The sequence below is a fragment of the Balaenoptera physalus genome (genome assembly GCF_965194825.1).
Source record: "Balaenoptera physalus genome assembly, chromosome: 18".
NCBI classification, from domain to species: domain Eukaryota; kingdom Metazoa; phylum Chordata; class Mammalia; order Artiodactyla; family Balaenopteridae; genus Balaenoptera; species Balaenoptera physalus.
Genome location: NC_138899.1, coordinates 56,938,540 through 56,953,920, shown reverse-complemented (window position 1 = coordinate 56,953,920; position 15,381 = coordinate 56,938,540). Strand labels below are relative to the sequence as shown.

The window sequence follows — 15,381 nt, the reverse complement described above, 5'->3', positions numbered from 1 at the left end:
GTAGGAAATCCTAGAATATAGGATCAAGCTCTCTGGTATTACTCTGACATCGGTTTATCATTACATGGACTCTTGAAAGGTAGCATCAAAACCACAATGAGGTATCACCTCACACCGGTCAGAATGGCCATCATCAAAAAATCTATAAACAATTAATACTGGAGAGGGTGTGGAGAAAAGGGGACCCTCTTGCACTGTTGGTGGGAATGTAAATTGACACAGCCACTGTGGAGAACTGTATGGAGGTTCCTTAAAAAACTAAAAATAGAACTACCATATGACCCTGCAATCCCACAATTGGGCATATACCCTGAGAAAACCATAGTTCAAAAGGACACGTGTACCCCAATGTTCATTGCAGCACTATTTACAATAGCCAGGACATGGAAACAACCTGAGTGTCCAACAACAGATGAATGGGTAAAGATGATGTGGTACATATATACAATGGAATATTACTCAGCCATAAAAAGGAATGAAATTGGGTGTTTTGTAGAGATGTGGTTGGACCTAGAGTCTGTCATATAGAGTGAAGTAAGCCAGAAAGAGAAAAACAAATATCGTATATTAATGCATATATGTGGAATCTAGAAAAATGGTACAGATGAACCTATTTGCAGGGCAGGAATAGAGACGTAGACATAGAGGATGGACATGTGGACACAGCAGAGGAAGGGGAGGGTGGGACAAACTGGGAGATTAGGATTGACATATATACACTACCATGCATAAGATAGATAGCTAGTGGGAACATGCTATTATAAAGCACAGGAAGCTCAGCTCGGTGCTCTGTGACAACTTAGATGGGTGGGATGGGGGGGATGGGAGGGAGGTCCAAGAGGGAGGGGATATAGGTATACATATAGCAGATTCACTTTATTGTACAGCAGAAACACAACACTGAAAGCAATTATACTCCATATAAAAAAAAAAAAAGATAGCATCTTGTGCCTGGAAACATTGAGGTCGGGAATTTCTCTCGTGCACTGGGCTGTGTTTATATTAGGTTATGCACGGCAGTTTGCCAGTTTGTTTTGCAGATGTTTGTAATGTACAGTCTAACATCTTGTTTCTATTTCTGGAACACTTTTAAGTATGACTCATGTTTTCTTGAGGTCAGAAGTTTCAAGCATTAATGTAAAATATACCACAGACACCACACAGTAGTACCTAATGCTTTCTCTCAGTAGTTTAATGCGACTTCCTGACAAATTAAACGTTTTCTTTGACAAAATACGCTATACTAAAATATGAATAGGTGAAAACGGGATTTTTTTTGAGAAGTGAGTTCTCTGATAACATAATGTAAACAACAAAATGAATTTGAAATTTTGATAAAAGTAGGTATCATTGGTATCACCAAAGCCCAAGAAATAGAATTAGTGTCCATAAAAGCAAGTCCACTAAATTTGATGGAGCCCTGTGTGGTTCATACTTGTAGGGAAAGTCTTGGACCTGAAGATAGAGCCTGTTAAAAAGATTTTAGAGGAGCAGTAGGACATGTTGGCTGGAGTGCAAGCTTTGGACTCAGTTTAGGTCTCAGTCTTGGTTTATGAACTTATCAACTGTGGACAAATGATGCCACCATAAGAACTTTGATTTTTTTTATTCACAAAACGGGGATAATGAATATTTAACAAATGCTTATACTACTATTGGACACTGTTCTAAGTGCCTAATTTAATCCTCATAACCACCTTATGAGTAAGTTCATTTATCATATCCATTATACAGATGGAGAAACTGAGCACAGAGAATTTAAATAACTGATTAAGGTTGCACAGTAAACAGCTATACTAAAACAGTTGGCATTTAAACAGTTTGGGTTGAGTCTGTATCCTTATATGCGGTAGTCTGCTACCTTCTAGGGTTGTTGTGAGATCTAAATGAGAGTATGAAAAATCATTCGTATTTTTACCCAGCACATGACAGGAAGGCAATAAATTGTGACTATCATTATGAGTTATTAAGGGAAGACAAAAGAAGGGAAAAGAAGAGGTCTTGGTGAGGGTATAGCGTAGACTACAAGGCAAGCCACAGGGTTCAGAAGCTGCTTATCTATATTAAGAAACTCATGTAGAATTGAAATGTAGAGGCAGGCATTTCCGGATGCCTCTGGCAGGCATGGAGTAGTGGCAGTACTGCCACTGGTTGAGAACCATTGTTGAGTGGTAAGAGCAAAGGAAGGGACTGCTGGGAATTGTCAGATATGCCTTAGGGCCAGTGGTTCTCAGCACGTGAGGACCATGCTGAATGGAAGACACTCCCATGAACATACTCAAAGTTCTACACAATTCCCAGGATCAGGCTTTAAATAACTCCATCTCCATGCCTTTCTCTCCCACTTAAGAAAGTACACTGGTGTACAAACTGCTCTTTTATTCTAATTTTGATTCTTCTTCAGTTTGCTAAGAAAAAGATAAATTATTCCTAAATGTCAGCACTTTGCTAACACTGACAACTTGGGAGGGGAAGACCTCACATTTGATTAGGAAATCCTGCCTTCGATTTAAAAAAAAAATCTTGAAAAGAAATATGAGTTCCAGGGTCAAGGCATTCAAAATGGAATGGAACTATACTGAGACTCTGTCATTATGAATAGTTACAAATAGTTATAAATAATAAAAGGTGGGAGGAAGCTGAAGAGACCAACTTGGCTTTACCTGATAGAACTTTGGAAATTTCATATTTTAAATAGTCAAGTCCAGGTAATGAAAGGTCAGGCACATTGCCAAAGGTGAATACAAAGAAGCAACGTAAAACTTTAAGAATAGTGTAGAGAAGACCTGTGGCCAAAGTAAACTGAGATTTGTGAAAATGTAAAAAAACCCAAAGTGTTTACGTTTTTAATTATATATTTGATATCAAAGTAAGAAGAGGTGGTAGATCTGCAGCACAGGGAGCTTTGTGTAATTTTACTGATAGAGAAATTAGAGCTTCTTAACTCTTATTTTGTTTCATCCTTAAACAGCAAGAAGATGGACTTATCTTGAAATAAGAAAGAGTAGACCATATATGACAAAGATTTAAGCCTGGAGCAGGAAAGAAAAATAGTTAAGTGGACATCTGATAGTTAAGAATGAGGTACAGGTGAATTGCTTCCTAACGTTGTGGAGCTCCTTGAGAGATTCTCAGAGGTATAGGTCTTGGGGCAATGTTTTTTATTCTGTTTTTCATTATTGCATTCCTAAGAACATTTTCCCCCAATTGTCTCTCCCCAATTCCATGGAATTTCAATGCACAGATATATTGTATATCTGTTGATGCACAGCATCCCTTTAGTGGGCAACAGACCATTGTAATAACTAAGAATTATTCTCAAGTCCCCCTCCAAGAACGAGTTTTTGCCCCCATGCATGGTGTAGAGGCTTCATAGAGGACAGGAGAGGGTGATGAGTCTCCTGATTTTCAGACATAGAAGCATTGCTTTGGGGAAATTATAAAATGGTTTAATGTGACCTCAGTGATGTGACACACCAATCAGTCTGCCCAAAACCTTGTCCTTGATCTTCCCACCATGATTAAGAAAATCAGAAATTTATCTTTATTTTTTCCAATGATTCAATGTTAACTTTTTTTCAGGGAGGGTAGGGGGAACCACCCTAACAAGATTATGCTGTTGGTGGAGGGGGCTGGGGGAAACACAGCTTTAGTCCTAGGCAAGCGTTCTTAGTTTGATCTTTGAATTCTTTCATGACCTTCCTGGATGATTAAACAAAGTTTAACAAGTATGGGTTATTCAACACATACAGAAGACTTTATGCTTTTTATATACATTTACACACATACATATATATACATATACATAATATCAGTATTGTATGTGTTTATGTATAAAATGCAACATAATAGTAAAAGAAACACTGTACCCACACCCAATTTAAGAAGTAGAATGTTGCGAATACCGTTGAATTTATCCATGAGAATCTCTCTGATTCCATGTCCAAGTATCCTGAATTTATCATTCTTTTGCTTTTTCAAGCACTGTTTTATCACATATGTATGTATTTGTAAAGAATTCAATTTGCTAGTTTATTGAGCTTTATCAAAATAGTGATATTAATCATTAATGTATGATTTATTTTGTGACAAATTTTTTTCTCATTTAAGAGTTAAACATATTGTTGGAAGTAATGGTAGTTCATTCTGTTTTTTGTTGTTGTTGTTACATAATATTCCACTGTGTGCTTTTTATCCATCTCCTGTCTCCAGTTTTATTTTGAGCCACACTGCTGTGAGTATTCTATATGTCTCGATGTATAAGGGCAAGAGTTTTTCTTGTATACCTAGGAAGGCACTTGCTAGGTCACTGGGTGACTTATAAGTGAGCAAACACAAATTAATTGTATTAATACAAACATTTAAAAAAATGTTTAGGGAGAAGATGAGTGGATTGATGGGTGATTTAATAGTAGAGTTAGGGACTTCCCTGGTGGTCCAGTGGTTAAGACCCCACACTCCCAATGCAGGGGCCACGGGGTTCGATCCCTGGTCGGGGAACTAAGATCCCGCATGCCACGTGGCAAAAAAAAAAATAGACTTAGAAGGGCATTATACGGAGTAGTCTTCTATTCCCAAAAGAGTTGGTGTACAATAGACTTAAATTCTAAAGAAGTCATTTAAGTCTACATCAGACTTCCTGTGAAGTTTGAGAGATCTCACAACCCAGTGCCAACTTAAGTTATAGCTTTAAAAAATTTTTCAAAACTGTGATAATCATTAATTGTCTGGGATGATTTGGTCATATCCCCTTTTTAGAACAAAAGAGGTGGGCTTTAAAATTGTGACAAAGTAATGGTACTAGCTGCTCATATCACCCTTGAAAATCACTTTCATTCCTTTGGTGACACATTGTTCAAGCATTCTTATAAGCTTTTTTTTTTTTTTTTCTGGCCACACCATGTGGCTTGTGGGATCTTAGTTCCCCGTCCAGGGATCAAACCTGGGTCCACAGCAGTGAAAGCCCAAGTTTTAACCACTGGACCACCAGAGAATTCCCGTTTCTTTTTTTTTTTTTTTTCCGTTTCTTAATAAGCTTTTAAGTATGGGATTATGTGAGTCTTTGTGATGTAATAAACTTTGTTCTGTTATAACATTAAATCATAATGGTTTTATTGTAAAACAGTGTGAAAATTCACCAGATGTATGTATGAATGTATATATGTGTATATGTATATATGCATGTGTGTGCATGTGTGTATATATGTGTATGTATATATACTATATATATATTTTTTAGCTTAATGTACTGTCTGCATTGGTTGCTTGAAGACTTATATGTAGTATTCTGATTTGCATTTCGTTTTACCTTTTTTCCACCTTAAAGTTTCAGACTCTCTGGCTCAATCAGTAATTCAACATCTAAGATGGATAATGCAGAAGGATCTTTTGGGGCAAGATGTCTTTCTAATAGGACCTCCTGGGCCTCTTCGACGCTCTATTGCTATGCAGTACCTGGTAAGCAATGAATTCTTGTGGATTCCTAAGGGTCTTAACTTTGATAAGCTATTTTGTAAATAAATTAAGAATTTACAAAAATATCAGGATTAGTCATTGCTTTAAAAATGTTGATGTTGAAGGGTGATTTCTTTATAAAGCATTTGGAATAATTTACTTGGGAAGTAAATGTACATTTGCCTTTCATAGCTTTAGCAAATGTTGTTGTAAGTAGAAAACCCTCCACTTCCAGTAGGAAAGAGATCTATCTAAATTCAGGCAATGAGTAGCAGATAGAATCAACAACACTGAGATTACAAAACAAAGTGTAGTTTTATACTACTCAGGAAAAATTCTTTTATCTTCGGTCCACATTTTGAAAAGCCAAATAATTCTGACTTTTTGATGTTATGTGGTCTTTAAAGGGAGCCTAAGGATTGCAGAATCTCTCTTATGTGTTAACTTGCACTCGTTTTTTTTTTTTCTTAAATAGATGAGAAAATAAGTTCAGAGAAATTAAATAACTCACTCAAGCTTTGTCCAGCGAGTAAATGATGGAGCTAGACTTCAGATCTCACATTGCTTCCCCTTTCTGACATGTTATCCTCTTAAATGTTTGTAGTTCTCTGAGTACGGTTGTGAAGTGAGTTGAAATATTCAAATCTTGACACAAATTTAAAAAAATTTACAGGACTTTTTTTCTACTACTTTGTCAGCATTAATAGGCATTGCTCTAATGATTCAAGGAAGAACACTATCAGATGAAGTTGGTCTGTTCCAAAGATACTTTTTAGGAAGAAGAGAAAAAGCTTACTTAAAGTTTCCTTTTGTAACTTGATATTAAATAATTGATTTCTAAGCTATTGAAATATACTTCTTGGTACTTTCAAAATCATGTAGGGCAGGAATGATAAAAATAGAATGGACATATCAGAAACTAACTCCCTCTAGCTCATAAATTTCATACCTTTTATTTGTTCCTAGAACCAGTTTGTGAGGTACAATGTGCCATTGTAGTATTATCCTCACTTTATTAATATACAAGGCAAAAGTGTCTTGTCTAAGAATGCAGAGTCAGCCCCCGAAAATCCCAGGTCTAGAACCTCTTTAGTTTTAAGATGTGCACTCACTACCTGGCTTATTTCAAAGGCCACAATATCTCACTTTGATTTTGTTTCTGGCAAGACTTTGAAGCTTGTTAGAAATGTGGAATGAGCCAGGTTAGGAGATTATGGGAGTCTTGTTGGCTCAAAAATGCACCTCAAGTTTATAAGTATAAAGCTTGTATCTTAAAAAAACAACAACCACCAAACTTTAAATTGTGAATTAGAGCTGAGGCGTCTTTAGGATGTGGAAATACATGTAAGAAAACTTAATAGCCTAAGCTGCCTTCCAAACTCTGCAATGGGTACTGCTGTCATTAGATATAGGATTCTATGCATAGTAATAGCCAGAGTAGATGACATCTTTAAAGGCAGAAATTTGGGGGGCAAGCCTGTTGAACCAATGAGAAATTAAATAGAAATAATTTGATAGTTGTGTTTATTTCATATTTCACTCATATAAAATGAGTTTTGTAGATAGTTCAAAAAAACTCAACAGACCTCTGCCGCCTCGCCCATCTGCTGCTCCTGGTGCTGTCTGTGAGCTTGCTGGTACCACTTCTGTGAAGCAGCAGCTGAGGAGACCTTGGTGCTTGTCTTGCCTGGTGAAGGGTCCCAGGAAACTCAAGACTGAGGATAACATCCTCAGTGTGGCAGTTCAGGGTGCTACCGTGGTACAATTTAACAGTAAGAGGCATACACCACTTTGTCAACCAATGTGAATGACAGGGTTTTTCATTTGGGAGATGGTATTCAGACAATCAATTAAACAAGACAGGAGGTCTTTCTCACCTTCTGAGATGGCCCACACTCTGTCTGTGGAGTGTGTTTCTCTCTAAATAAATCCACTTCTTACCTAAAAAAAAAAAGAAAATTCTATAATTAAGAAGTCAGGGCTTCCCTGGTGGCGCAGTGGTTGAGAGTCTGCCTGCCAATGCAGGGCACACGGGTTCGAGCCCTGGTCTGGGAAGATCCCACATGCCGCGGAGCAACTGGGCCCGTGAGCCACAACTACTGAGCCTGCGCGTCTGGAGCCTGTGCTCCGCAGCAAGAGAGGCCGCGACAGTGAGAGGCCCGCGCACCGCGATGAAGAGTGGCCCCTGCTCGCCGCAACTAGAGAAAGCCCTCACACAGAAACGAAGACCCAACACAGCCAAAAATAAATAAATAAATAAATAAATTAAGCAAAACAAAACAAAACAAGACAGGAAGGCACTGTGATGTGTTCCAGAAGTCAGAAGGAGGTATCTGCTAAAAGAAAACCTGCTACTTAACTCCAAAATTGTGCTCTCATGGGCAATTCATTCTTTTTGTTTTTTGTTTTTAATTTTAATTATTATTTATTTATTTATCTTTGGCTGTGTTGGGTCTTCGTTTCTGTGCGAGGGCTTTCTCCAGTTGCGGCAAGCGGGGGCCACTCTTCATCGCAGTGCGTGGGCCTCTCACTATCGCGGCCTCTCTTGTTGCGGAGCACAGGCTCCAGACGCGCAGGCTCAGTAATTGCGGCTCACGGGCCCAGTAGCTCCACAGCATGTGGGATCTTCCCAGACCAGGGCTCGAACCCGTGTCCCCTGCATTAGCAGGCAGATTCGCAACCACTGCGCCACCAGGGAAGCCCGCAATTCATTCTTATTTAGAGAAACATCATTTGGTATCACCACATCTTCACCACTATGGTGTATGTTTTCTCTATTTAAAACTTTTCCCTTCTTTCCACATATACTGAAATTTATGGGTGCATGGGAAACAGCACATTTTAAAAAACTAAATGACAATAATAATATATTTTTATCAGCATCACATCGAGGCAAGGTGGAGAAAAAAAATCCCATTGTGTGGAAATATCCCCTTTCACCATTAATGGCATGCTCATTCAACTTTTTTCTTAATACTCGTTCAGTAAATTAATTTGTTCTTCCTGTTTAGTAAAAACATACTGTATGCCTTATTGGATTGGAGCATGTCATTGCTTTTAATTCAACGTTGTAAAACCAAGGATAATGTTAAAAACTTTTTGTACATAGTTGCTACATATATGGCAAAATTAATTTAGGGATAGATTAATTATTCTAAAAGAAATGGATTCTGGATGGTTTCTCCTTCAAATCAAATGATTTTTTGTGTGTGAAATAATAACCCCTTTACCCCCCTTCTCCTTCTCATCTTACTTCTTCTTTTCCTTCCTGAATAGTTATGTATGTGTCTCTCCTGACTAATGATATTTACCTTATTTTCACACTTGTTAAATACCTAACATATTGTATCAATATATAGTTGGTAAACATTGGTTCATGTAGTAAATTAATTTAAATCACCCTTTTAAAAAAAGATGAACACTACTTACAGAGATGACTATCGTTTGTCTGAAAATCAAGTAATAGCCAAATTATTACTCTTGATATTTGAAAAGAACTCTACAGGAGACATTAAGATTTATAAGATCTAATTTTGATTATTATTGCTTAAGTAGTAAGTAATTAAGTCATAAATTATTACACACAGTAAAAGTAGAGCTCTGAGGAGAGATATATACATATTTTGGTTAATGCTGAATTTATTGCATTTTTCTTAAAGCTGAGGCTCAAAAGGCTTTAATCTAGAATTACATTTAAAATGCTCTTCTGTAGAGTGACATTGTCAGATAACTGGCTCCAAAGCATATGTTGGGAACTTGATTTTTATTTTGGGACAATTACACGCTCTGCTCTTCAGGAGTTGACCAAACGGGAGGTTGAATACATCGCCTTATCAAGAGACACCACTGAAACTGATCTCAAACAGCGTCGAGAGATCCGCGCAGGCACGGCTTTTTACATCGATCAGGCAAGTGCTTACCACACTCCAACACATGATTGTTTACTCCTGGTCTTTAAGAAATTGATTTTTGAAGTAGAAAAAGAGTAGCTCATGTAATAGTGAAAGATGGATGTACTGTGCTCTCTCAAGACAGATTTAATTTAGTTTTTTGGTTTTCCTGTTCTAAACTAAGAAGGAAATGCCTTCTTAGTTTAGTACTAAATAAGAAGCCATAGTTGAAATTAGTGGTTCTAAAATGTTAGCTAAAGATCAATATGCTGATTTCTTAATTTTCAGTTGCTTCCTATTAATTGCCTATAGAAATTTGTTTTTTTAAAAAAAGAATTAAGGCGATTTTAATATAGGAAATTCTCTAGCACATTTATTAAAGTATTCGCAATATAAAGGTCAAGTTTATAAAGCTTTATTAAACATACTGAAATTAGATATATACTTCCAGGAACTGCAACTTTTTGGAGAGAGTACATAGGTGTAGGTTACCAATTAAAATAATATTTTTTGAAAATTATAATGAAGCTTGTTGTACATTTCTTTAAATATATTGCTTAAAATATTAAATATTGTTCTTTGTTAGGAATACCTAATAGAAAAAAGGACAGAGGCTTTAAACATTTCATAGACAAAAGATTTCAAATATTCAGTAAATTCGTGACAAGATGCTTGATCTTCTTGTTTATAAAAATAAAAATTAAAACACTAGTGAGCTGCTGTTTTTCTTTCACGTATCAGATTGGTAGAGATTAAAGAATTTGCTAATGTCCATTGTTGATGAGGAAGAAGGGATGAGGAATCAGCATTGCTGTTAATGGGAGCGTAGATTGATGCAATTTTGAAAGAAAATTTGGTGACTATCTATCAAAAGAAAAGAAATTAAACATATTTGTATCCAGCAGTAATATTTCTAGCAATTTTTCTTTCCAATGTTATTCACACAAAGTGTGTGAAGTTATATATACAAGGATGTTTATTGTAGCATTGTTTGATATCATATAAAACTGTAAGTGAAAATTATAATGATGTACATTTAGGAGACTAATTAAATAAATAATGGTAACTAGAATTCTCTGTCACCATTTAAAAAAATGAGATGAATCTATATGAGGTGATAGGAAAGAAGTCCAGGATATATGAACTGAAAAATAAATGAAGTTGCAAGACAGAATATATAATATGGTCCCATTTGTGATTTAGAAAAAAAGAAGAAATGTGTAAATGTTTGTGTGTACATTGAAAATTTCCAGAAGGAAACACAAGATTCAGTAAACAGAGCTGACCTCTGTAGAGGTATGACTGGGCATTTGGGGTGAGGCAAGGAAAGAACATTCATAGTTGTTTAAATTTGAAGCTTTCCCAGGAGTGCACACTATTACTTATAATTAAAAGAGCGAAATTGTAAGAAACACTGAGTGAAAGAATTTTTGGAGACCAGAATATTCACATTGTCACGTAGATTGCTAATTAATTACAAAAGGAAAAATGTACTTAAAGTGATTTGACAATAACTACCTTAAACAGTGGTGAGCAAACTTAGCATCATATGGTGGGAAAATCTGAGAAGTTCAGACTTGCAGCAATTAAAAAAGTAGTGCTTTGTGGATGAAGCACATGAGTGTATTTAAAGAAATCCATTTTATTCACATAATGCCAAATGTTCACTTTATTTCTAATTATAAATGGGAAAAAAATGTACTTTTACAATGCTTGCTTCTTTTCTGGACCCAGTGAGGATGAAATGAAGGAGATGGGATTTGAGTTGAGATAGTGAGGGACTGAGGAGAGAGATTAGAAAATGAGACCACAGCCTGTGTAGAGGAGAGGGGATAGGAATATATTTAAGTGACAGTGAAAGAACTGGTTTTGTCTGGTAGAGCATGGATTTAAAAACATATTTTTTGAGTGGATTTTATACCTACATGATTGTTGCAATGCAAATAGTAAGGAAGAGAAAGGGATTTTTGTATGTTTATTATTTTAAAGACAGCTTAAAACTTTGCCTATTCAGAAATCTCAGAAATGGAGTTATTTTAGGTAACTAAGTTTATTGATTAGCTAAAGATTTATTTCTTGAAGCATAATATAAACTACTTAGATGAAACTCTGATATTATATTCTCCTTGCCATTCTAAAAAGCATAGTTTCAGATGATATCTATTTTACCATTTATAAAATATTTAAAGTGCTATGTAAATGTATGGTAGTATTTTATACTTTGTTTTCTTGGTGAATCCTACTTATTATGATAAACATCAGCTCTTTAGGATGCTGTAATGCACTGACACCTTCAGAGCCTGTGATGGAGATATAGGCATGTTAGTCCTTTCTCTAAGTTGCTTCAGGCTGTTTATGAGATTGTATCTGATTTTTTTTTTTTCTTCTCTCTTATTTGGCAGTTAACATTCCTTACTGTTTGCTCATAATCGGATCCTATCAGCTCCTTGCTTAAAGCCATGCAATCCCATCACACCCAGAATAAAATCCAGACCCCTTAACAAGGCCACCACACTCTTCAACCTCATCTCCTTTCTTCTTTCCCTTGCTTTCTAGACTCCAGCTACAGTGACCTTCTTGTTCTTTTAAAAATAGACCAAGTGCTTTCCAGCCTCAGTGCCTTTGTACCTGATATTTCCTCTGCTTGGAATGACCTTCTCCCGGATCTGTATATTCCTGCCTCCTCGTCATTCAGCTTATAAATTCTCATAACATCCTATAATCACTGATCACGCCCATGCCCTTTCCACATGAACCCTGCTGTCATATACATAATGTAATCTTCAGAGCACCTATCACTCTCTGAATTTACCTAATTATTTCTTTGTTTTCATGTTGATTGTCTGTCTTCCCCACTAGAATGTAACTATTTTGCTTATCTCTGGCGCCTAAAAACTGTTTGGAATGTAACTGACACTTATATTTTATGACAGGTTTCTCCTTTGGTTAATCAACCTTGTTAAAATTTTAAGTAAATTAAGAATAAATAGGCTCTGGATGGGACCAGGGGGCTTTCCAATGGAAAATATCTCTGTCCTTTTGACATCCATTTTGAGTCATCAGAATGAATAATTACCATCTGAATTCTAAATATTTGAATTTACCAATTGATTACCAGCTACTCATGTTTGTTAGAGTGAAAGATCTTTATTTTATTTAGAAATTTCTTTTATTTAATATTCTTAACCATTGACTTTGATGTCTGGGATCAAGGGAAAGGCAGTATCCACATAACCATCAGGTGAGGTTTCCTAACGTAGGTGGGCCAACCTAGATGAGAAATACCTGTGGCCATCTAGTGGGTGCTAAGGAGAAAAAGTTTGGGGTTTTCAGTGTGGTTGACATTGTATGCACATATGACTGATGTCCAGGTAATTTCTAATTGACATTTCAGCTGGAAACCTTGACAAAACTCCCAAATCTGAGTTGGGGGTCATGGCCATAGACTGCTTTTTTTCATGCAGGATTTTGGATAATTGATGATAAAATGAGAGGTTGAACTCAATTGCTTCTCTTGAAGATCAAAATTAGGTTAATAATTCTGTAGTAGGGAATTTATATTTTCTTTCAAAATAATGTTTATTTCTTCTGATGAATAAAGTCATAAATGCTCATTTTATAGATATATATGTGTGTGTATACACATATAGTATTTATTAATTAACAAATATTTATTGAAATGACTGCTGTGTGTCTAGGTACAGTGAACAGAAGAAACAAATTCCTCCCATCATAGAGCTTATGTTTTAGTGGGGGAAACAAAATAAACATAGTAAAGAAGGATAGTATAATAGAGCAAGTGATAAAGAGCATAGGGAAGAATATAAAAATTATTTATCTTCCCCTTCAAGACCAACAGTGTGAATATTTTCTGTATTTCTTTCTATGATGCCTATATTCATATCTATTTAATCAAGTATAGTAATTTTTACAAAAATGGTATACTATGCATATAAAGTTTTACATTCTGCTTTTTTAAAAACCTGATATTTTTTTAGGAGCATTTTCCTGTGATATTAGATATTCCTCAAAAATATGACTTTTAGTGTCTGTACAGTATTTCATCAAATAGATGTGACATTATATATTTAATATTCCCATTTTATCTACCTTCCCATGTTGTTGGTCATTCAGGTTCTTTCTAAGTTTTCACTGTTATAAATAACTCCTTGGTGAATATCTCTGTACTTAGATCTTGTTATTACCTTGGATGATTTTTTTAGACTTGAATGCTGGAAATATAATCAAAGGGTCTAGACATATTCAAGAGTCTCAATATACATATATCGCCAAATTGCTTTCCAGAAAGGGTGTTCCAACTCATACTCTCATCAGTATGCACTGAGTGATTGCCTCATGGATTCTTGTCAATATTGAGTATTTCCATGTATGTACTTTGCCAAACTGATAGACTTTAATTTGCTTTAAAAAGTATTAACCAGGTTGAATCATTTTTACGTTTATTGGCTATTGCTTCTGTAAGATGTCAATGAACTGAGTGGATATAGAAAAGGAGAGAGATACTGATGAAATAAACAAGTTACCATCTGTCAAGGAAATGTTGACATATACCCCATGTTTGTCTATGTAAATATTTACTGTAACTTATCCACTTGTTAATGTGAAGGTAACTTAAATATTCTTTTATGCAATTGTTTTGCTAAATAGATTATAGGAACTTTTTGAAAAGAAAAATAGGTTAAAGAACAGAAATATGAAAATTTATATGACATTATGACACTTATGGAGAAATAAGGAGATTAAGATTTTTTGCTACCATATTAACTTTCATTTGTCTTTGAAGGTAAAATAACCCAAGAAAAGCCTAAATTGTTGATATTCTAACCCTTTAAAAATCTTTTACTCTAATTTTTTTCCTTACCTTACTTGTTGACATTCTTATCATTAATTCTGTTTATTGTCCTGTGAGCCAAAGAGTCCTGTGTCCAAAGAGCCGGAGAGGAAGACTTTTAAGTCATTATACATTGCTTGCATTTCTCAAATATAAGCTGTTACAAATTAGCTAAGCTACAAATAAATTGTGATTAAGTTTTTATGTCTGGCTGACAGGAGAGACACTCTATATAGCGTTAATTTGGGGAGTAGAAAGCCAGGATGGGGAGCTTCAAATGATTTTTTTCAACTTTTCTAAACCAGTAACTCTTTTCACGCTAGAATCTTGTTAATTTGTTTGACACAATAATGTCAAGTTCCTTAATATACAATATACATATTTAATATTACATATAAAATGCACTTTAAACAATTACATAATATTTTAATGTATCTCTGTTTCGGATAATTCTTGATTCTCTTTTATTAGTAGAAAAATAAGGATTAACTTTTTTTAATATGCTGCTTAAATGTTACAAGTCACTAAAAGCAACTCCTAATACATTGAATAACAGTGCTATTGATCAGAAGATGAGATTTTTACCTTGTATAAGTGCCGTTTACTTATTTTAGCAAATAGGGAAAAACATTTACTTATTTTTTGAGAATGATTGAATTCTAGTACCTGCACCAAATCCTTTGCAACCGTATTGTTATAATATGTCCCAATTGTCACTAGGACAGTTGGAAAAGGTCTCTCTATGTTTACACTGGCCTCTGTATTAGTCAGAACTCAGGCCATGGCTCCTTACCATGTTGCCATCTTGCTCAGGCCAACTCTTATCTACTCATATGTTAAATTTTTGACAGATTTATATAATTCATTTAAAAAGGATCAAGGGAGATAAAAATAACTTTCATTGAGGAGACCTCTGTTGTGCCAGGTGCTTGATATGACTGCATTTAATCCTCAAAACATCCTTAGGATGGAGGTGACTTCCACATCTTATAGGTGAAATAAGAGTCTTTAGAGGGCTATGGTCATACAACTGATAAATAGCAGTGGTAAGATTTGAACCAGGATCTGTCCAGTTCCAAAGTGTTGCTTCTTTCTGTCATATGCTACTTCCTTGAAAGAGCAGTGATGATGACGATGATGATGATGATGATGATGATGATGGTAATGACAATGACGACAACTACT

At 35.4% G+C, this 15,381-nt stretch overlaps 1 protein-coding gene across 4 annotated transcripts in view; it reads left to right on the top strand.

Annotated features, from left to right (window-relative positions):
* VWA8 (von Willebrand factor A domain containing 8) overlaps positions 1-15,381 on the top strand; it is a 356,490-nt gene that overhangs the window by 42,055 nt on the left and 299,054 nt on the right. For 3 of the 4 annotated variants that reach the window (XM_082435351.1, XM_082435349.1, XM_082435352.1), the window contains exons 3-4: positions 5,327-5,457; positions 9,252-9,362. In XM_082435351.1, the coding sequence (XP_082291477.1) occupies positions 5,327-5,457; positions 9,252-9,362 (242 nt within the window). The remainder of the gene's footprint in view (positions 1-5,326; positions 5,458-9,251; positions 9,363-15,381) is intronic. The other variant, XM_082435350.1, reaches the window with a different exon arrangement.